The 22,858-nt window shown below is 45.1% G+C and overlaps 2 protein-coding genes across 2 annotated transcripts; both read left to right on the forward strand.

Annotated features, from left to right (window-relative positions):
- Nucleotides 1-221: 221 nt before the first annotated feature.
- ccdc43 (coiled-coil domain containing 43) lies at nucleotides 222-3,162 on the forward strand (the record flags this gene model as incomplete). Its single annotated transcript, XM_079233786.1, has 5 exons — nucleotides 222-395; nucleotides 986-1,079; nucleotides 1,852-1,987; nucleotides 2,108-2,154; nucleotides 2,385-3,162. The coding sequence occupies 5 exons, from the start codon at nucleotides 222-224 to the stop codon at nucleotides 2,570-2,572; spliced, it is 639 nt and encodes a 212-aa protein (XP_079089912.1). The 3' UTR covers nucleotides 2,573-3,162.
- Nucleotides 3,163-10,786: 7,624 nt separating this feature from the next.
- On the forward strand, nucleotides 10,787-12,424 carry LOC306749331 (frizzled-2-like; the record flags this gene model as incomplete). Its single annotated transcript, XM_079232609.1, has 1 exon — nucleotides 10,787-12,424. One exon carries the CDS (start codon nucleotides 10,787-10,789, stop codon nucleotides 12,422-12,424), a length of 1,638 nt encoding a protein of 545 aa, XP_079088735.1.
- Nucleotides 12,425-22,858: the final 10,434 nt, after the last annotated feature.

Here is a 22,858-nt window from a genome sequence, read left to right on the forward strand (position 1 = left end):
TTTTTGTGTTGGCACTTGACAGCTGTCAGTACTTTGTGCATATATTCAATACATAAACTACTATAAGCTACGTTTTTATTTCAGCGTATTATAAAATGAGATATTTCGGTTACCTTGTCGTTTGTACGAGAAAAAAAAGCTGAACTATCAAACGCCTGCAATTTTCGACAGGCGATGCGAAAGGACAGCCGTGCGCCGCCGAAAGACCCCAGAGGGCCAAGATGGCTGCGCCCGTGACAGACGCCGGGGAGTTTGAAAGCTGGCTAAATGATCTGCTAGACTCGCTAGGAGTGGACCGCGAGGTGTACGGGGCGTACATTTTAGGGGTCCTGCAAGAAGAGGAGAGCGACGAGGAGAAAGAAGATGCGCTTCAAGGAATTCTATCCGCATTTCTGGTAAATATACAAAGCGGCATGTCGCGCGCTCAGCCGCCGAGGCTGCGCTCGCTCTCATTTGTTGCTGTCCGTCTCGTCTCGTGTGCCGGGCGGTGCCGAAGTGACAGCGCCGATGTCAGCTGCCGTTTATAGAACAAAATATCGAGTTTCTTTAGCTGAGGGCCAGACACCACAGGCGGTGAATTGAACTGTGCTCTCCGGCCATGTGAAATACTAATTAAGCAACACGTGACATCACCCAAACCTAAGGCGGTTCCTTAAGATGTTTCGACAAATTCGGCTCAGTCAAAAAGTGCTAGCTTTGGTTAACAATTTGCACACCTGTGTAGTTATCCTGCATACTGTGCTGTGTGTGTGTGTGTGTGTGTGTGTGTGTGTGTGTGTGTGTGTGTGTGTGTGTGTGTATTTGTTTCATATACCCTTGTGCGACGTGGCAGCCATGCTGAATGCCTCCTCTGGAAGACAACCCAGATGTGGGATCACGGTGCCACCACACGAGTCACGTGCTGGTTGTGAATTAATCCAATGGGTGCTGTTGACGTCTGCTGCTGAGTGTATGCAATGATCTGTTCTTGGTCCCTTGTGCGCAGGATGAGGACAGCGTGGAGGATGTCTGCAAACAGATCATCCAGCAGTGGACAGACTGGCGCAACAGATCGGCAGCCAAAAGTGACGATGGAGATGGTATTCATGTAACATTTAATTGATCTTCATTCCCAATATCATTGAGAAAGAAGATTTACATTTTTTTTACCTTGAAGTTCTCAAGGGAGGCGGCACCTTGGCAAACCTTGCAGAACACCCACATACAGTGCAGTTATAATAATGCAGCCATATATTACTGAAGATAAGATCAACACAACCCAGGTCCAAACTGACCCAGATAGTTGTAAAGGTGTGTATAAATATATATATATATGAGAGAGAGCCAGGTGGCTCGTTGAGTCATTTAAATCTTAACTAAACAGCGCAAAGACAGCTGGCTACCGAGTCCTTCGTCAATAGCAGTTAAACATACAGGAGGGGACTTAGCTCTGTTAGTTTGAAATCATTTGCTTTGAGTTTGAAGCAGAGTGTACACAAAGACACGCGTGTCTCGCAGAGAGATTAACATTTCCTGGAAAGAAAAATAATAATAAACAAAAACTGTTTCTGAGAGAGCAGAACGTTTTATTTGTTGTGACCCGATGACGTGTTTGTGCCAAAAAAGTAACTTCCACGGAGTTTGGTTTGTCATCGTTATTACTGGAAAGAGTGTTTGCTGTGTACATAACCATAAGGACGGGCACACTGTCTGCAGTCTCACGCTCAGATGGCTGCCCTCGTAGCGCCTTCTGTTCGTGTGCCTTCATATTGACAGTGAGGAGCAGGTATCTTTTTTTTTATTGCAAGTAAAGCCACATGCTGTTGTGGTTTATTTACAGTTCGTCTGTGTTCTGCCTTCTCTGTCCTGTAGCCGAGGTCCAGGCCATCGCCAGCTTGATACAAAAACAAGCTCAGATTGTGGTGAAACACAAGGAGGTGCCCGATGAGTCCAAGAAAAGGAAAGAAGCCCTCCTTGCTCAGTACGCCAACATAACGGACGACGAGGAATATCCTTTGTTTTACAAACCGTTGTTTCACTTCAGTCACACACACGTGCCTTTGACCGTGCAGTTTCATTATTTCTGTCCACGCTTTTGAGATGTCGGTTATTTCCTTGACAAACGCACTGAAGCCGAAGAAGAGGAGCCAAATAACTTCCCTGCGGGTGAAAAGTGTATCCTTTTTAAAAAGCTGTTCGTATATAATCACATGGAATTCAGCGTCAATGATTGCAATGTGAACGGTTAATGCAGTAGATGCATAACCCTGACTTCCCATGATGCACTGCTCCCATCATTTACACCTCCACAGCACAGTGGTATAATGTAGTAATAAACTGCTAAAATAAATTAGCAGAGTACTTTTGGCTTTCATCAGGCTCCGCCTCCTTCACTCACGTGTCAGCCCTGTTTAAGAACACAAACGTGGAAGAGGTGCTGTGCAGACAAAAGCAAAAGCGGGACCAGGCTCGCGACGACGCCCAGAAGAAGAAGGACGGGGACAAGATGCAGCGGGAGAAAGACAAACTCTCCAAACAAGACCGCAAAGAGAAGGAGAAGAAGCGCACGCAGAAAGGTGAACGTAAAAGATAAAACCCAAGGAGAAAGGACACTTTACTTGGATAGGTTTTGTTATGAGTCAAAGATGAAATTGCCTCTTTTTAGCTGAACCTCATTTGGCACATTCAGTACACAAACATGTCTTCATCAGACCCTCCATGTTGATCACTCTCCATACTTGTAAAGAACAACAGACTGCATACTGTGCAGGTCCAACATTTGTATTTTCTTGGACGCCAATATGAAAGGAACAGAAAAAATGTTGTCTTGGAATAAAGCTACTTGTGTTTTAGAGGATGACGGTTGCTGCGGTCAGTCTCGTGTCCCGTGTGGAGCATGCTTCGGCTGAGCTTTGACACAGTTGCCCCTGAAATGATCTAAGTATGTTCTTGAAATTGGATTGCTCACGGTAGGAGCAGAGGAATGCTTGTAAAGCAACAGAGCTCCTGCTAGTCTCCTCTGTGCCAATATGCCTTTTCATTTCTGCACAAATAAACTTTGGGTTTTAGTTTGGACTGTCTATGCATTTTGCCTGAGAATAAAAACTAAAGGAGCGGTAGCTAAATTATACCTCACATGTGTACATGTGTCATCATCTTTTGAAATTAATAATAAAAACTGTTTTTCAGCAATTTGGTTTGCTTTATTTTAAAAGTTTCCTTTGACAGAACAAGTGACAAGAAGAAAAAAAACAGCATGAACATTAAAATGAGGGCATGAAACAACTCATATTCACAAAGCATAGTCAGGGAATATGTCTACAGACTAGAGAAGTGTTGCTTTTTAATAGATACAAGCTTTAGTCCTAAGCTAAACTGTCGCACTGATAATAATATTTGATAAAACTATCTGGAAATGATGGTAAGTGTGATTAATAAATTTAAATTTAAAACGCTGAATTCTTAAAGTTTCAGTATATTTCGTTACAGTTACTATTTCTTTTTTTTTACCAAATGGCAGAGAAAACAAGTTTCCAAAATGAATGGGAACATTTCAGAAAACGTTTTATAATTTAGCGCGTTCATATGAAACTACTGATAGAGAGCTAATCTTCAAAGTCTTAACAGCATACAGAGAATTATTATTTTAACTTAGCTATGTTACATTTCACTGATAGGAATATTTTATATATTTCTAATGGAAAATGTGATTAATACATATACATTTAAAACACTGAACACTTTCTGAAGTCAGAGTATCTTTGCCACAGTTCAGACTTCACCAAATTGCAGTTAAATACGTTTGATTACAACATGTTACGATAACGTGAGAAAAACTAAAGCTGTCAAAATTAATTGGAACATTTTAGAAAAAATTTGAATATTTAGCATGTTTGTTTTAAACTACTGCCCTTATGATTCAATCTTGCTAAGGAATACCCAGAACTGAGGTTCCATTACATTCCAATAAATAAGTAAAACGGAAGAATTCACTGAAATCTTCCTCATAAATAGTGCCTTTAAATACAACGGTGATGGAGCACATTCCCGTTCATTTGAAACGGACACTAATTAGATGAAATTAAATTAAGATGCAGCAGGACAAATTACATTTCATGCAATTCCCGAGCGACATAAGTTAGCCAACTGATGCTCCTGGGGGCCAAGAAGTGCAACCATCATCAAGCTTCAAATTGCTCATCTCATATTCTGCAGTGATCACAGTGTTGCAGGTAAAATGTCACTCTAGACTTGCAGGGAACATTAGTTTTCTTTATGTCACCCCGTTGCCGATGGGAAATTTATAATCAGGGCGTTCTGGAGTAGTTTTAATTTGAATCAGGCCCTTCAGCTCTTGCTTAAATCATAACTTTAAAAGAGTATCCCTCAAATGGAGAGGAGCCCCTCTCTGTGTGTGTGGCCTCCCTGTTATCATGGTGGTCCGGCCTCTGAGCAGCTTTCGGGAGAGTCATCTGGAGAGCACACCACAGGGCCGTGCGCATCTTCCTCGTGGTAGCGGCGAGGTCCTTCAGCGCAATGACCAACAACAGAGCGTCTATGGAAACAGAAGCAAGTCAGAACCGGCAGCGTTGGAGAGAGGAACGTACGTCGACCGTTGTAACACGACTTACCTCTGTCTTCGGAGAAGGGAGCTCTCTGCCGCTGGGGTTTGGACATGCTGGCGATCTCCTCCTTGCGTCTCGCCTGGGTGATGCAAATAGCCATATGATGCCTGTCCAGCGCCGTGTGGATGTTGACGTGGAAGGGAGTGTTGCACAGACGCTCCATTCTATCCAGAAGGCTCACCACCTGCAACACAGCAACATCATCAACACTTGTATTCCCCTCCTTGCTTGAAGAAATGTGTCACATTCTACGACAAGGACACTGTGGCTTATTAATAAGCCATCACATAAAACATAACTGCACAAAAATAGATAATTCATCAACAAGACATTACGGAAGATTAACTGTTTGCTCTTTTGAGGTCTGCGTTGTACTGTGTATATAAGTATGGTTTATATTCAGAGTCCACACAAAAGAAATGTAAAAGGAAAGTAGTTTTCTGTAGCTACAAATACCAAAACCTCCAGAACATAATGAGGCTGCGGAGACAGAATCCACCTGTAGATGGCAGTGTGAAAGCAATGTATTGTTGGGTCTCACCCTTGCTTGCTCTTTCATCTGATTGACGATGAGGTGGTCAACTCTTGTGGGATTTGGTGGAGTTTTGGGCACGTTAGCGTTGGCCACTGCTGCAGTCCTTTTCCCAAGAAATGTCTCGGTCTGAAGTAATAATTAAAAAAAACAAGTGAGACAAACAACATAACACTTACACAGCAAACACCTTTTAAAAATAGTTGTTAATGAGTTGTTTATATTGTATCAATTCAAAAGGTAACCCAATACCTAATAAGGTAACAACACATTAAATATATGTTCAATTGATATTTGTAATATAAATGTTAATAATTTGCAGCTCGTCTGAACATAAATGGGGTGATAAAATGTTTGTATTGTTGGCAAAAAACAACAACTTTGATTTGAAAAGCATACCCTCTTCCTTTCCCTCTCCAAGCCCCTCAGCTGCTCATAACACTCGTCCAGGTAGAAGTAAAGCTGGATCATCGGTCCTCCTTGATTCATCACCATTGAAGTCGTCACAGCTGAGGCCATGCCATGATAAGTGCTCTCTCCTCTGCAGGTCAACATGTCACTGACATAGGAGTTGAAAACTGCAGACTCTTTGGCTGACATTATATCGTTCACGTCCATGCCAGGCACGTAGCCTCCATAGGGCAGTGTGGATCTGGAGCTGAAGTGAGGGGGGTTGACGGGCACGTTGGAGTATCTTCTGGGGTCATTCACAGCATACATGTACGGCATGAGCTGCTGTGTATTCCCTGCACTGACCATGCCGTTTTCGCCATCAAACCTGTGAGACTGCATGCTCCCCAGGTGGTCAAGATTTGGGTTTTTAGAGGATGTCTGTTTCTTATCTCCCCCTCTCATGTTAGTGTTGCTCAGGGGTCGTGTGGAGAAGCCTTCTCCAAGAAAACCGGGCATATGCATCCTCTTCTTTTCCCTCTGCACCTGTGGCTTGAGCTTGCTCTGCATCAGGCCCTGCTGGATGTGATGCTTTGAATACTGGTTCATGCCCACATTCATGGGCAGTGAAGTGTTCTTTCTGTGCATGGCCATGTTGCTCTGATATTGCTTTGGGAAATTGAGAGATGCAGAGAACGGCTTGGGTGGCTGGTAGTACTCTGTGTTTTGTGGGCTGAAACCAGGTAGATCTTGAAAGGCATCGCGCCTAAGCGTTGGTCTCCTCACTCCCCCGTTTCTTTCCACCTGCACTGTCCCGAATTCTCCCACCAGCTGTTTCTGGGTCTGCATTGCAGGAACGCTTTGTGTTGACATGGTGGGGCTGGTGATTTTCCATTGTTCAACCATGCTGTCTTCATGCTGCACGCCCACAGTCTGCCTGTGGATGCTTGGGAAGTCTCCCCCATATAAACTGTCATGCTCACCAGCCATGAACGACTGAAAGCTGCTGACCAGTTGGTTAATGTCGGGCGGCCCATACTGCTCGTTGCTGATGCTCTGGATGTACTGGTCTTCATAATAAGGCTGAAAGCATGGGCTGTTCATTTCGCTTTGAGGTCTAAAGACATTACTGAGGTCAGGTAAATTATTAACGGGCTGACTATTCCCTCTGTCTTTCTCAGATGGCATGTTGTCATATTTGCTCCGCGTAGCCTGTGACAAAAAGGTGTTTCCTCTGCTGGGCATTGATAAACCTGGGGGCAGTTTCTGAGGACGGACGGTGTAGCTGTCCTGGTCTCCATTAGGCAGCCATTGTTGTTTGGTAGAAATGCCATTGGACTGTTGATACAACTCTGTGATGTCTCTGTCCACTGACTGTCCTTGTGCTCTACTTAAAGTCTCACGGGATGCATAGTTAGAGGAAAAGGTTGGGTGATGTTGGGTTTTAGCCTCCGATTGAAAATACTGGAGCAGTTCTTCTCTCAATGTCTTTGGAGACCAGACGGGATTACACGTAGGTAGGCTCCTGAAAGAAGTAAAAATAACTTTCTTTAATATCAGTTTATAAAACTACAATAGCATATATGAAGTATACAATATACTTTGGGAACAACAGCCCTAAATCATACAATATAGTTATGAAAGTGTGAAAAACAATGTGAAAACCCAACACCATGACATACCCTTCACTGAAGTAGCTGTCCTGTGAATCTGCTTCATCCAAAATATTTGACACTAGACCCTGGAGATCCGTCTCGCCTTCACAGTCAGTACCATCAGTGGGTTTCCTGCAAACAAAACAGAACATGTCCCTATGATTGCACTCCATCTTTTCTTTTTTTTCCTTTGAGGGCTATCGTTTAACTTTGGTCACTTTAATCACTTCAACCTGTGCAATATTAATACACTGCTCATAATCATAGTTATATTTTGTTATATGTGTGTTTGTGTATATATATATATATATATATATATATATATATATATATATATATATGTATGTATGTATGTATGTATGTCTATGTATATGTATATGTTTATATTTATATATATATATATATATATATATATATATATATATATATATATATATAGATTTTACAGTTTTCTACCGTTTATTATTTATATCACTTGTTTCGATTTTTTACTATATACTTGTGTGCACTTTACGCTGTTTGCTGCTGTAATCCTGAAATGTCCCCACTGTGGGATCTAATCTAACAGCATGGCTGAGCATGTGTTTTTCTTCCATAATTATGCGTAACTCGGTACACGGAATTACCTCTGAATAACAGAATAAAATCCGAAACCTATTTCGATTAGGAGGAATAGCGGCATGATTGCTTAACACTAAGAAGGGATAGTGCAGAGATGAAAAATCTGATAACCCGAACATAGTTCAAAGTACCTGATTTTAATGTTGTTCTGGGCACAATTGATAAGGCCGTAGGGATCATCGTAAGCATTGTGAGACCAGGGCAAGTAAGATGTGGTGTTCTGCTCCTGTAGGGGGACACTGGGGATGGCAACGAAGGGCACGCTGTCATTATTTCCACTACCTATATTTACACTGGCCTGAAAGAAAGAGAAGCAATGGTTAATCAACCTGAAGCTCGCATGAAAAAAATGAAATACAAAAATCGTGACTACTGTATTTCTCTTCCTCACACAAAGCAGATAAGACTAGTTGTCGGAGCCACAGAATCTATAAAATTATTAATAATACTGCTAAGATTCAGTAAACAAACAAAAACTATTAATACGAATTAAGAAAGCAATCAATTCAATTGTGATGATTTGCTGCACTTTCGATTAATATTATTGTGAAGTAAACATTTGGTTTGGGCACCGACTGTTGGTCAGACAAAACAACAAGCAACGATCAAGATATCACTCTGGGAGTTGGGAAATGTTCACTACTTTCCAGTATTTCACAGGCCGTGCTATTGATCTAGAAAATAGTCCACTATGAAAATTACTGTTTTTTCCAGCTTCATTCAGAGACACTAAAAATCATAAACAATGTAGCATGAATTAAGAAACAAAAGTTACGGCATGAAGGGCCCAACCAGTAATTGTCCCGTTATAACGCATGTGTATGGCGATTGTAAAAATGTCATGACAAAAAAAAAAAAAAACTCAGCTAAAATAATATCTTACCACAGCTGTGACCCCCTAAAAAATATCTCACCACAGCTATGACCCTAAAAGAATATGTCACCACGATATGACCCTAAAATGATGCCTTACCTGGTGTTGGTATGTGGGAAAGAGGGAACTCGCAAATGTGCTCTGATGTCCGTCAAACGCCATCTTGAACTCCCGTGAACTTGGACTGATTCTTTACTCCATTAACTTACTGGTTTTGGCAAAAACACAAGGAGCTCAGGGTTAAAATGTGGCACAAACCACACGGGACAAAGGTTTGGGATAACACAGAGAGTATGTTATCTTAGTATGCTATCTCAGAGAAATACATCCCCTCCGCCATTAATGAACAGTTAGCGGTACCCCTAAGCTAGCTACCATCGGTGGGTTTAGCTAGCAGGCCGTCGAGCTCAATCGCGAACTCGGACTAAAACTTTTCAAAAACCGCTCGTCGAATTTGGTTAACTCGGTCTCAACAAACCAAGTTAGCTGAGTAAAATACGGGATCGACCTACCCGAGTTCGCTGAGTAACGTCCACTTCGGGAGTTTTCTTCACAGTCCGTACATTATCCTCCAGCGGTCTCGTGCGTCCCTCGGCTCGGTCCTCGCGACCCTCTTCCACATTGGCTGAGCCCGGACGATTCTGTCGTTTCGCCCAATTAACGTCAAGTAGGAGATCCAGGCGCATAGCAACGGCCGGCGTCACCACCCTCCCCCACAGGCCGGCGGTTAGGAGCGGTACGGCACAGGTGGTCGCGTGCGTACAGATACACGCGTACACACACGCGAACACACGAACGCGCGCACACACAGACACACACACACACACGCACACACACACACAGAGTTCTTATTTGACCTTTTCTTTTACCTAAAATGTATTTAATTTGTATATTTCTTACATTGTTTCACTTTAGTCACTTCAATCGGTGCAATATAAATACAGTGGATTCTGTCTGTATATATAATATTGTCATTTTGGATTCTTACTGTTTTTTTATTACGGTTTTTACTGTTTATTTATATTACTTTTTTATTTTTTTTATTGTTACTATGTGTCTCTTGTGTGGACTTGCTGCTGTAATCCTGAGAATGTCCCCACTGCGGGACTCATAAAGGAATATCTTATTTTATGTCATGGTTATAAATGCACGGTTTTCAGTATGTTACGTATCATTCCTCTGTTCAATTCCGTAATGTATCGTTTGTTTTCACTTCAGTATAACTGAAGAAGGTCCAGATCAATGGAAATGTATTTTTACTAAACATAATTTCAGACATTACTAGCACCAAATTACGTCATACATGCGAGTGACTGATTGGTTACTGGATTGTCACATTTAAAATGGAATATGAACATGACATAGACATTAGAGTACACTAGGTGGGGAAGTCTACCTTCTACATTTGGAAAGTTTTGTCCGGCTCATAGACTGTATGTGATTGGACCACGCAATCCAGCTGTGGAGCAAAGTTAGACAACGTCACCGACAATATGAGCGACATTACCTTCAAAATAAAAAAAGTGCCCTCCTAAAATGTTAACGCATACAACTTAATACGATGATTGCCTTTAAAACATGACATAATATCGATGCTGTCCACTAATTAATATTATTATGATGTTGCATATAATATGTCCTGTAATTATACGAGGACAATGAATACAAATAAAAATGATTATGTACTACTAGTAGTAGTAGTAGTAGTAGTAGTAGTAGTAGTAGTAGTAGTATACATAAGTTTGTCTTGATGAAGTTGTAAATAAATGTTCGTCATTATTTTTTATATAAAATACTAGCTATGCTAGTATATTGTCATCCAATTCTACAAACGCGTCAGATGTATCGTTTAGGATCTTATTTTGAAAGCCATTACCGGAAGTTGTGTTTCTTATTGAGGCTGCCTTGATGTATTGAGGGACTCGGAGTTGTAGAAAAGAAAAAAGTCAGCCAGCAGTTCTCTGCGGAGACCAGGGAACAGCGTGCAGGTCTTCACCTCCGGATTTTCACTTTAGAAAGTTACTCTCTCTTACGAACTACTGGCTGATGATACACACAGAGTAAATTCACATCGAAGTTATATCGGGCGGAAGTTGCTAAACTTGGGAAGATGACTTCTTGCAAGATCTGGTCGGCTGCACTCCTGCTGCCTCTGCTGATATCAGCCCAGTATCAGGGGGACAACGGAATCGTCGTCCCGGAGCATGGATTTTGTCAGCCGATTTCCATCCCTCTGTGCACGGACATAGCCTACAACCAGACCATCATGCCGAACCTCGTGGGCCATTACAACCAGGAGGACGCCGGGCTCGAGGTGCACCAGTTCTACCCGCTCGTGAAGGTACAGTGCTCTCCGGAGCTGAAATTCTTCCTGTGCTCCATGTACGCGCCCGTGTGCACGGTCCTGGAGAAGGCCATCCCTCCCTGCAGGTCCATCTGCGAGAGGGCCAAGCAGGGCTGCGAGGCCCTCATGAACAAGTTCGGCTTCCAGTGGCCGGACCGCCTGCGCTGCGAGAACTTCCCGGTGCTGGGAGACGGGCAGATCTGCGTGGGCCAAAACGACTCCTCCGCCGCCACCGTCCCGCCCATCATCCCCGTCCCGGGCACCCACGACCTCTCTGACCTCCCCACACACGAGAGGATTTTCCGTTGCCCGCCCGTCCTCAAAGTGCCACCCTATTTGAACTACAAGTTTTTAGAGGTGAAGGACTGCGCAGCTCCCTGTGACCCGTCGAGGAGCGGCGGGTACATGTTTTTCAGCGACAAAGAGATCCGTTTCTCCCGCATATGGATCCTGGTCTGGTCGGTGCTCTGCTGCGCCTCCACATTATTTACGGTCACCACCTATTTGGTGGACATGCAGCGCTTCAGGTACCCTGAGCGACCCATCATCTTCCTGTCCGGCTGCTACACCATGGTCTCCGTGGCCTACATAGCCGGCTACTTTCTGGGAGACAAAGTGGTGTGCAATGACAGCTTCAGCCCGGATCGCTATAAAACCATCGTCCAAGGCACCAAGAAGGAAGGCTGCACCATCCTCTTCATGATGCTCTACTTCTTCAGCATGGCCAGCTCCATCTGGTGGGTTATCCTGTCTCTCACCTGGTTCCTGGCGGCAGGTATGAAGTGGGGCCACGAGGCCATCGAGGCCCACTCGCAGTACTTCCACCTGGCGGCCTGGGCGGTGCCGGCCGCCAAGACCATCAGCATCCTGGCCATCGGGCAGATCGAGGGCGACGTGCTCAGCGGCGTCTGCTTCGTCAGCCTGAGCAGCCTGGACCCTCTCCGGGGCTTCGTTCTCGCCCCGCTCTTCATCTACCTCTTCATCGGCACCTCCTTCCTGCTGGCCGGCTTCGTGTCGCTGTTCCGAATCCGCACCATCATGAAACACGACGGCACCAAGACGGAGAAGCTGGAGCGGCTGATGGTGCGCATCGGCGTGTTCAGCGTGCTCTACACCGTGCCCGCCACCATCGTCATCGCCTGCGTCTTCTACGAGCAGTCCTTCCGCCCGCACTGGGAGCGCAGCTGGGTCAGCCACAACTGCCGGGGCCTGGCCATCCCCTGCCCTCTGCAGACCGGGCCCCGTATGACCCCCGACTTCACCGTCTACATGATCAAGTACCTCATGACGCTGATAGTGGGCATCACCTCCGGGTTCTGGATCTGGTCTGGAAAGACTCTCCAGTCCTGGCATAAGTTTTACACGAGGCTGACCAACGGCAAACAAGGCGAGACCACAGTGTAGAAAACGGGGACAATCGAATGTTTCCGGGGGGATAATGTGTGTGTTATTACCTGTTTGTCATGTGATAGGTAAGCAGCACAGAGAGTAGCCATATAGGTTCTCACAGCATTTGTATTCGCCTCAGCCTTATAGCCACACATACACGCCAAACGGAGGGTCAGGGTTTGACAAAAGGGCAAGCTGGATAAACAAGGACTGAGCCGGACTGTCTGAACAAATAACAAGCATGGCTATGGACGCCATGTGCTGAAACGCTCTCCTCCCCCTCTCTTAAAGCCTCCATAAGCTCACGTTGAGAGACGATACAGCAGCCAAGGAGCACAGAGAATGAGCGGCGGTTTGTTCTCTCTGTAAAACCTTTCAAATGTAATTAAATGGAATTGTAAATAGTATTTGTAAAAACATGAAATTATATATTTGTATTTATAGAAAGTAAACACTTTTCCTTGTCTGCCAGTGTACCTAACTTTACTTTTGCACTGTAATAATGCCACATCCTGTAGATCTAGATGATTAATTGACGTTTTTGAATTACGTTGTTTTTGTATGGATTAAGAGAACGTTTCAGTCTGTTGGACTACATCCAGGAAGCTTTTTTTTGTTTTATCCCACTGTACTGTAAGTCCTTTTTTAACAAAAAAAAACATGTGCTGGGTCTCAGCAGAATGTGCAGATATAATCAACTATAAATCAAATGCTTGAGTTTAATTCCCTTGTTCAAAGGGGAAAAACTGTTTTTTTCTTTACTTCTTCCCTTCCTTTTGTTGAGTATTATATGATTAAATAATGTTGTGTTACTCTCTTTGACAAAAGACCAACCATGCTGTTTTCTTAAGGGGGGTGAAGTGAAGGTGTCACAGGGTGTCACACCTGAACATCTGTTGCCTCAGACTGGCAGTAAAAGAGAGCATTGTCATTCTTAACAGAGTTAGCTCCTTACACAAGACCACGAAACACAAGGAGCGAGCTTCATACCGAGACAATTGGACACACCTCTCCTGTTATATCCCGACATATTCCGAGATACTTCACATCCAAGTGTTTTGTGACTGAGAAACTGGGGCCAACCTGTAAGAATGCTTTCTCACACATGTACACCACATCATCGCCTTCGGGTGCCAAACAAAACAAGAAGCCTGTATTAGCCCGTTGTCGGAGAGAGAGGGCTCGCTTAAATCAACAGGAGTCGTCTGTGCTGTTGCATAATTGTGAAAAATGTCTCTGCCTCTCTGTGTTTGGTGAAGGGGAAAACTTGGGTGTTCAGATTTGCCGTCGTGTTACTTACAACTCGGAGCGGCGGTGCCAAGTTGGAGCGCCCCCGAGCCACGCATGGCTGAAATTGAACCGTCTCTCCGGATGATGTCATGAAGTTAGATGGGTGTGTTTGGGGAAAGTTGATCCCTCTCGCCTCAGAGCAAAGGCTTTGGGCTGGAGGCAGACATTGGAGAATTGCTCGCACACACACATACAGTACAGTACTGTGTGTGTGCGTTCCTATTATTACTGCAACGCTTTACATGGACGCACAATCACTGCATCGGGCTACATCTCTCTGGGTTACAGTGTCACTCTGTCAATAGAGCTCATGACCTGGTGGACAAGTCGATGTTTGTCTGTCTTGTATCTTCATCTTCTTGGATAAAGAAACGTAATAACAGACAGGTAAGAGGCGGAAACTGATACTCCGAGGAGGGGGCATAAATCTTCCCTCTTACACCCCCTCCGTCTCCACCCTCCTCCCGTCTCTCTGCTCAGATGATTGGGGGGAATGCGAGTGAGTCAGTGGAGCGGTGCTGGGCTTTTGCCTAGTGACAGACAGTCTCCTGTGAGCTGCTCACTTCAAAGCGCCGCTGAAACCTGACTAGCTCCTTGTAAACAGTGCCGCCTGGCCCGAAGGCCCACTTCCTGCGCTTAACTCAACTTAATGGCTGGCTTGTTTGGCTTTGCACCGACGCAGAGAGACGAGTGAAGAGCGAGAGAATGAAGACAAGCGGCGTGGGGTGGGTGGGGTGCCGGTGGTAGAGAGAGAGGGAGATGGTTTTTAGGGTTTGGTGGTGGGGGGTGGTTGGAGAGCGTGATGGAAAACTTGGTTTTATTTGGTTGCTTTTGTCTCTCTCCAGGGGAAAACAACAAAGAAAGAAAGGGAAAGGGAATCAAAATGAGAAGACGTGTGTGCGATTTTGTGAATATTTCAGTTGAAAAGTTGCACGCAGACCGAGCTAAATGGAATCAGATGCTCTCCATTCAACTCTTTGCCAGGAAAAAAAAAAAACGTTTCACAAAGTAATCAGAAAATCTCGACGTGTGCTGCGGAGAGGTTTTTTACAGGCTTTACCTGGTGGCCTCTTCTATTCATACGCAGAGGTGAAAAACACCTCCTGTGTGAAACTGCTCCCATTAAGCGTGCACGAGGGGGTGCCGGTCCAGAGTAAATCCTTTCCTCTTTAATGTCGGTGCCCAGTTTTTCAGCCGCAGCCGTCTCCCCCGTTGTTGATCTCAGATCTTAAATCTTGCATGCAGCCGTTTCCTGCTCGCTCGAAGGCAAGAAGGGACAAGCCGAGGATTTGGGGTAAGACAGGAAGAATGCTCCTGGAGTTGATATTATGATGTCGCTCCGCCTGGGAGAAGGCCTTGACATGTCAGAAGTCAGAAAAAGGATCATGTTGTGAGTCACAAGCGCCAGTGTTCTCGCTGCTGCCGCAGCTATTGATTAAGTGTGTGCGAATGTCCCATGTACTTTATTTTTTACTGTATAAGAATTACAGCCGGCATATGAAGGGGCTTGCAAACGGACAAAGGAAATCAGGACTGGGGAAAAGAGGAAAAAAGAAAAAAACTCTCCAGACATGAAGTAAGTCTGTTTCTAATCAAATCTTGGCACGAGCTCAAGAACTCTTGCTCTGAAGGCTAACACTGGATTAGTTGCAGTCATACATTATCCTAACCATAGGAGAGCAGCTGAGAGTTTCCAGAGCACGTACTATATCTATCTGTCTCGCTCTCCCTCGAAATCTCAACAGGAAGTGCAATATGTTCTTTCTCCTCCTATCATTGCTCTCCGAGGCGGCCACTGTGAGTGGGATGGAGCGCAACAAGTTGGCAGGAGGCCGTGGATTTAAATGTGCGTTTCACTTTCTGACTTTGATTCAGAGCCTCCAGCCATGCTGGTCCCTCACAGCCACCGTGAAGAGATGTCCTGCTTCTCTCCACTAAAATCACTTTTACTTCTTTTTTTTTTTTTACTTGACAGACACTTTATTCTTGTTGAATTCATAGCCATATTTTTCCACCGAAAAATGCTCACGATAAAACACTCAATTCTGAAGGATTTTATTTGTTTCAATATCACTGTGGTGTCTTGTCCTCCTGGTCTCTTTAAGGCCTGCATCATGTGTTAACAAGATGTCCAGCTGCTCTTAAATCACTAAACACAGCCGTTCATACCTCATTGCAGAAATAATCAGGCCAACATGTGGGCCTTGCAGCAAAGAGCAAATATAGTAGGACTTGTGGAAAAGACTTCAGCCCACCGAGCTTCCTAACTCCACGTTCTTGGTGGCTCATTTTCATGCCTCGCGCACACCATGTGTCTGGTATTTTATTGCTCAGAAGTGCACGGACCACTCAGTTGTTGCTTTGACAAGTAAACAAACACCGGTGGGGGCTAGCGCTGCGACGATAGAGGGCTTCATTTGCTCGCCTGTCCTTCAGGGCGAAGGAGCACAGTATCAGGGCTAGCCGGCGAGGGAGTGCCCCGGAGCCTCTCCAGCTGTTGAGCAGAGAGGTGCCGACAGCTGCGTGACAGATATTTTGGGAGCCTGCAGCACGCCTGGGATAATAATGGGCTTGATTGGGAGAAGCGTGCGTGGAGAGGAGGGAATGGTTAGTGTGCATGCAGACACCGCAGCGTGTACACAACCAGGCCACTCTCGTAAACTTTCGGGGTGATGGCGCAAGTAGCAAATGACAACATGGGGAGGGATGAGGTGTCTGGAGTGCTTTAAAGCTCCTGGTGTCATGCCATTGTTTCAGAACTAGGTTTTTTTTGGCAAAGCCTGAGAGCTGAGTAGGCATCGACACTAGACAAGCTTTTACCTGTTGAAATAATATGACATGGGTATGTTATCCGACACAAGAGGTTGGGATAACAATGTCTGTGGTTCTCATGCACGAAGCTACAGAGATGGATCAACTTTCAGAGTATGAATGCCCTGATGGCCCAAAGCATTCTGTTTAATGTGTCGTGTCTTGTAACGCATCTAGAGTAAGATGTTGTCTAGCTAGTATGACATATTGAGTCATAGTTTGACTGTTATGCAGAGACTATATCAGCAGTTACAATGGCACCTTTTGTTTTGAAACTCTTGGACAGCGTTGTTGTATAATACTTCAAACCATAATTCAACATTTTTCTGATCCAAACCCTCAGTAGGTGGAAGTAGGAGATGATTATTTCTTGAAAAACAATCGGCCAAACAGGGTTTTCTCCCTGTGCAGCAGGGGCTCTAAACAGAGTACAAAACAAAGCCTCCCAATGCAACAGCTGTGCAAGTAAGCGCAGAGCTTTTAATTGATGAGTCAATCAACCCCCTGCAGAAACATCACACGGCGGTAAACCGATTCTTTGATGTAACGCTGCAGCCCTCTCAACACCTGTATCTCCAGGTGAACGAGGCGTGCGGAACAGGACCCCGTATGCAGCTCTAAATCCAGTCTGCGGCTCTCGTGACTCTCCCGTGGGGGCCCCAGCGAGGCCTCGGGCTTCGGCGATGACTTATTGAGTCGGCTCCTCTCTGGCGAGCGCCGCCCCTCACCCACCACCCCCCCTACTCCTCTGTTTTAATGGAGGCGCTCTTAACAGCACTTTCTGAGGAATTTACAGCCCCACTCCCGTCCAGGAGAGAGAGGGAAGCACACTGCGGCCTTGTCCCAACAGAGCCAGCAGTGGAAACGCACAGCCTCAGGCAAGGTGGCAGCAGAGATCCTGTGTGAGAGAGTGTGTGTGTGTGTGTGTGTGTGTGTGTGTGTGTGTGTGTGTGTGTGTGTGTGTGTGTGTATGAGCATGTGTGTGTGTGTGTGCCCGTCTGCGTCTCCGTATCTGCGTGTGTGAGCTCGGCTCCAGTGCGCTCTCCGAGCTGGCGTTCATGTGTGTAAAACCCGAGTGAATGAGCGAGTGGTTATAGGAGGGCTCCAGTTGAGTAGGTTCCCTCTGTAATTTCACTCTGCACGGCGTAATCGCTTCCATGTGGGCCCTCACCAACAACAGAGCGGTGGAGGGGCCTCATCGCAAAGGTGGGAGTCGAACACATTGACTCACAAATGCACTCGCTCATGGAAAAGGACCAAGCCTGTTCACTAATGCAACAGAAGGCCAGAAGATTATTCTGGTGAGGTTATTACAAACTATATATGACTCGGTGTTACTTCAATTATATATATATATTTTGAAGGGTTTTCAGAGTTGGATAAAAAAATGGAAAACTACTGTATGTTTTTCCATTGGCATATTGAACCACAAACGTCTCAGACCTGCATACAAACACGATACAATCTTAATCCTCCAATCCCTCTGTGAAATAGCAGGAAGGCCAGCGTTCATTAGTGATTTCCTTTGGAGATATTCAGGAGTTTGGTGGTTTTCCTTTGCATCCTGTGTTTTTTGGCTCCATCCACACGTGTCGGGCTGTCGGCCAGGGATGCCCCAAGGACTGCTGGGCCGGAGGGTCACGGTCAATGTGCGAAACCAACAGAGCAGAAAACAACAGCTCCTTTTGCACAACAGGGTCAGCGTTTAAAGACACCTCGACAGAGCTCATTCGCTCTTTCAGCCTCAGGGAAGAGAAACTATTCAAAAATAATAATAAATCCTGATAGAAGGGATGGTATTTAAGGAAGTATGTACATGTCGCAAAATGTGAAGACTGAACCGAGACTGAGCTTCAAAAGCAAACATTTCATTCAAAGATCCTATTACAGCTGCAGATAATGTTAATATTGCTATGGTGAACGACGCCCCCTGCTGCTGCGGCTCATTTACTGCTACAATACGCACTCTTGAGAACACACAAGTATATTTCCTCCCAAAACCAGGCTCTGTGCAGAAACACATGCTCTCCAGTGGGAATAGTAAGTATGGTCAGCAGGCTTCTCCTCTCGGTCCTGCAGCCTGGGGCCACGCACGCCTTCTTGTCCTGTCAGCCCGGGAGCTGCCGAGCAAGACGTTTAGGGGTCACCGGTCGGCTCAAGTGTTACATTTTTTCACGGCGCCTTAGACGCTTCATAATATTCACACCCGAGAGTTGCATGTGTATGTGTTTTATAAAGTCAGCACAGAATGTCAGCAAGTTCGTCAAGCCGCAGCTCTGCAACTTGTGAAGGCGTGAGGAGAAAATGTATCTGTGGTGCAGGGGTGAAGAAGCACTGCACTTACTGAAGCAACAAGTAGCAATACAACAAGTTAAGCTGAAAAGACTGAATCCAAAGCTTTGACAGAGTAAAGAGAGATTATTGGACTACTTTTACAATGCAGAGTTTAATAAATACAGTCGAGGAATCTGACAACCCCTTCTCTTTTGGCTGCATGTCTTTGAGGTGTTGTGTTGCAGATACCAGTAGCTGTGGACGGGTCATCAATGTGGCTATTGGGAACAGGAACATTGCCGCACTGACAGAGTGGACACTACTCTGTGTTATAGGACGATAAGAGTCCACGCAGAGGGACGAAGCTGAGGATCTAGGAAGCAATGCACTGCTGGCATGTACACAGTTGCCCTCCAGGTGGAGCCAGTGTCTTCACATTTGGTGTGAAGAACCGCCTGAAGAGGTGTAATCAGCTGAACATGCATGGATCATTAGTGTTAATTGGGCATTAGGGTTTCTTGTTCTGCCCGTTGACTGCTTTATTTGCTAAATGGTTAACCACACTTGACTTTTTGTCCTCTTGGAGAAGCCAACCTGACTCAACCTGATTTCCACATGAGCTTAACCTGAGGCAGACCTTTTGCAAAAAAAAAGCAAACAAAGACATTTTCCACCTGAGGGCGCTGCGGTTCCCCCTATAATCTACTTAATTAATATTTATTTGATACGTTCTCTTGTGTCAGTTTAATTACTTTTCCAGTTAACAGTTCTTTATCTGCAACAACTTCCTCAAACAGATCAAGCAAACATGCTCACAAAATAATCAGCAGCCCAATTATCTAACTTTCTAAATTGTATTGACTGCACCCAGTTTGCCGGGTGTACTGAAGCACCATGTGATATGCATGTGTTGCACCCTTGAAACGAACTGTCCACAAACACGTCCTTCTTCAGTTTTGCAACTTTTATTTAACAAATCTCAGTTTAAAAACAAGCATACGTTTATGTCTTCAGCCTGTATACACTGTATGTCTTCTTCACTCCTCTCTTAAAGAGACAGAGCTCTCTTCTAAGGGGCCAATACAATACTGTCTGCCCTTCACAGGCAGTATGTGTACAGTTAATTTAATGTTCTCAAACATTGTAACAACAACATGTGACTTAACTTAAACACACATTTAAAGTCAATTGTTAATAAAATATTTCAGGGTGTTACATGCTTTGCATATATAACAGTTTCAGATCCTGTCTTATGATGATGATGATGATGATGATGATGATAATAATGATGTCATTACCCTTTGTTTGTTTTGTCAACGTAATTCTTTCATGTCCACTCACGTTGCATCAGTTTCCCCTTTGAAGCTCGACAAAAATTCCTATCCACGGACCTAATCCTTCCTTCAGTCTGCCGTGACTATCTCCAGTCTACATCTAACCCCTTCATGTTCAGCTTGAGGAATCACGGTGGATTGTTGTGGAAACACAGGGGGCTCTTGAGTTTTATCACATGCAAGGACAGAGGGAGCAGACCAAACTACCTGCACGCATCACCATCAGGTGAAAGCTGCCGCATGCAGAGGGAAGAAGTAGACGAATGGGTCGGTCGCTATGTCCCCTCTGGCTCTGTTCTCCTCTATTGTGTGTCGTAAGTGGCCCCGAGCCTACGCTTCATTAATTATGCTCCTCCGGGCCGAGGCTCTGTGGGAGAGATGCAGCATTATCTGCTGTGTTTCCTCTCGCCGAGCATCACTGAAGCCTCACAGTCCCTGCCAACTTTCTCTGGGTGTGTTTTCTTTCTCCCACAAAGCGGAGACATTGAGTCTGACCTAATTCGGTAATGTGTTTGTTATGATGAGCAAGCACGTATACCACTGTGATTTGCTCTACTATTTGCTTCACCTGGAGGACCCATTTTGCGAGTGGTGAACACAGTGGCTTGATTTTGATTATTTATCTGTCAGCTTGGAGCCCGTGGCTGCGTGATAACAAACAAGGCTATCCGTCTCCTGCAAATTAGAAAAGTAAAGAGTGTGAACGGTCTCATCCGCAGTGTTATGTGAGCTTGTAAGTAAATTATACGTTTTTCCATTTTACCAAGGAAGTTAGAGGGAATTCCAGTGGTTTCATCCCTTCTCTGGTTTCATTCTTATCTCAGAAAAGTGACAGTTATGTAAAGCAGTGGCGGGGCTGGGACACAGCAGCACTTGCAGAAACATGCTCGACAAACTTCTTTGGAACAGCAAACGATTTCACACATTTACACAATAATACGGAACGAATAAAACTCTACATCATCAAACTGCCCTTACAATGGTGTCTCTGTGCGTACAGACTTTTGGTAAATGTTTGATTTGGGAATTCTTCCCTCACAGAAACTAAAAACAAGCCCCTCACAGTGCTTTTCTGTGTGAGCACTGATGTGGAATTCAGGGATCAGGCATGGGAGCAGGAAGAGATGTTATGATCACCTCAGTGGGCCTCTGTCGTGTTCACTGGGGCGAATATATTCCTCCCCTCATGGCCGCATCCCATCGTATAGAATGCAGGTCGTGTGATCTGTTGGCTCTCAACAACATGCTCTCATCGTGTCTCTCACGAGACGTCCCTGCTTACCATAGCAGCGGGAGGGTCTGTTGAAGTGACGCTGTTCTCCTGGAAACGACTGCCTTGTGTGTGTGTGTGTGTGCGCGTGTGTGTGTGTGTTGGGATATACTGCACCAAGGGCCGGTGCTCAGACTCAAGGCCGTGTAGGATTTACAATCATTGCTTTTTCAACCCTCAGGCGTGAAGGGAACCTCTGCGTCACCGCGTCACAAAGTTCAATTGCAACATTGATAAGTGAGAGGGCAAACAGGGAAATCGATAAACGGCAGCGCATTCGACAAACAACACACAATACGACCTTTGGCTGGTTGGGTAGATAAGTCCAACACCCCCCCCCCCCACACACACACCCCTTTCCTCCCACTTTCTGTCTTCCTTTGTTTATGTGTGTCTATTAGCCACATTCACAAAGACGAGGGGTCTGGGCATTGTGGGTGTGGGGATCTGGCATCAGATGACCTTTGGAGAGATAAGGAGAGCCTGCCTGAGAAGGCCAACAATGTAACAGAGAAAGATGTGTGCTGTAGGTGGAGTTAGAGTAGATCAGGGGAGGGTGAGAAAGTGGAGTTTGAACATGTGCAGAGACGTGTGAGTGAGGGCAGAGCTGCGCTGGCTGTGTGGGGAGTGCTGCCTTTACAGACACACACAGCAGTGACAGAGGGAAGGAAGTGTGATAACCGGCTTGGGAAATGACTGCGTGACTTATTTGTTTCCGAGGCAATTTCTGTTTTCTGGCACAGAAATGAACGCCGATGGCAGCAAACAGCGTTACGTGTCAACCTTCAGGATGCAAATCAAGGCCCCTGGAGAACCACCTGCACGACCCGCACTGGGGAACGGGCCGGGAGGTGTTGACACCAGAGACAGATGTAGTGACACAGGTAAGGTGAGGGCTGCGTGAGATCTAAACGTGTGTGTTGATGTTGGAAGGAGCTCAGAATTTATCATGTTTTTAATGTCAGTGTTTGAGTTGGCAAGCCTGAACACGATGATGCTTCATGATGACATTTAACTTAACTGAGATCACACACACTTCAGGTTTATTGCTTTTAAAGTTGATATCCTGATTGTTCAGCTTTAAGGGGACCTTATATTTTCACATCACACTGAACATCATCATTTTAGCTCTAAAAGCCTAAGAGAAAACTGCTGTGTGTATTATTATACAGCTCTTTGGTGGCTTTGGCTGTGAAACTGAAAGTGTTAGTTTGAAAGGGTTGCAGTCAGGTTTCATCATTTGGTCAGCTGCATGTCATGTAATGTCTGCTTATAGAAATTGTTTCAGTGTAAACTGTGACCTGGCAGACATCAACACATCTGTCCATCAGATGACGGTCTTGCACAGGAGATCTTACATGTCAAAAACATCAGGAACAGATTTAAAATGGTCTACGTGGCCATGGTGCCTCACCACACACTTTTTACAGCAACCTGTATGCTTTTAGTTCAGCTGAGGGTTCACTGACT

This window comes from Taurulus bubalis (genome assembly GCF_910589615.1).
Source record: "Taurulus bubalis genome assembly, chromosome: 17".
NCBI classification, from domain to species: Eukaryota; Metazoa; Chordata; class Actinopteri; order Perciformes; family Cottidae; genus Taurulus; species Taurulus bubalis.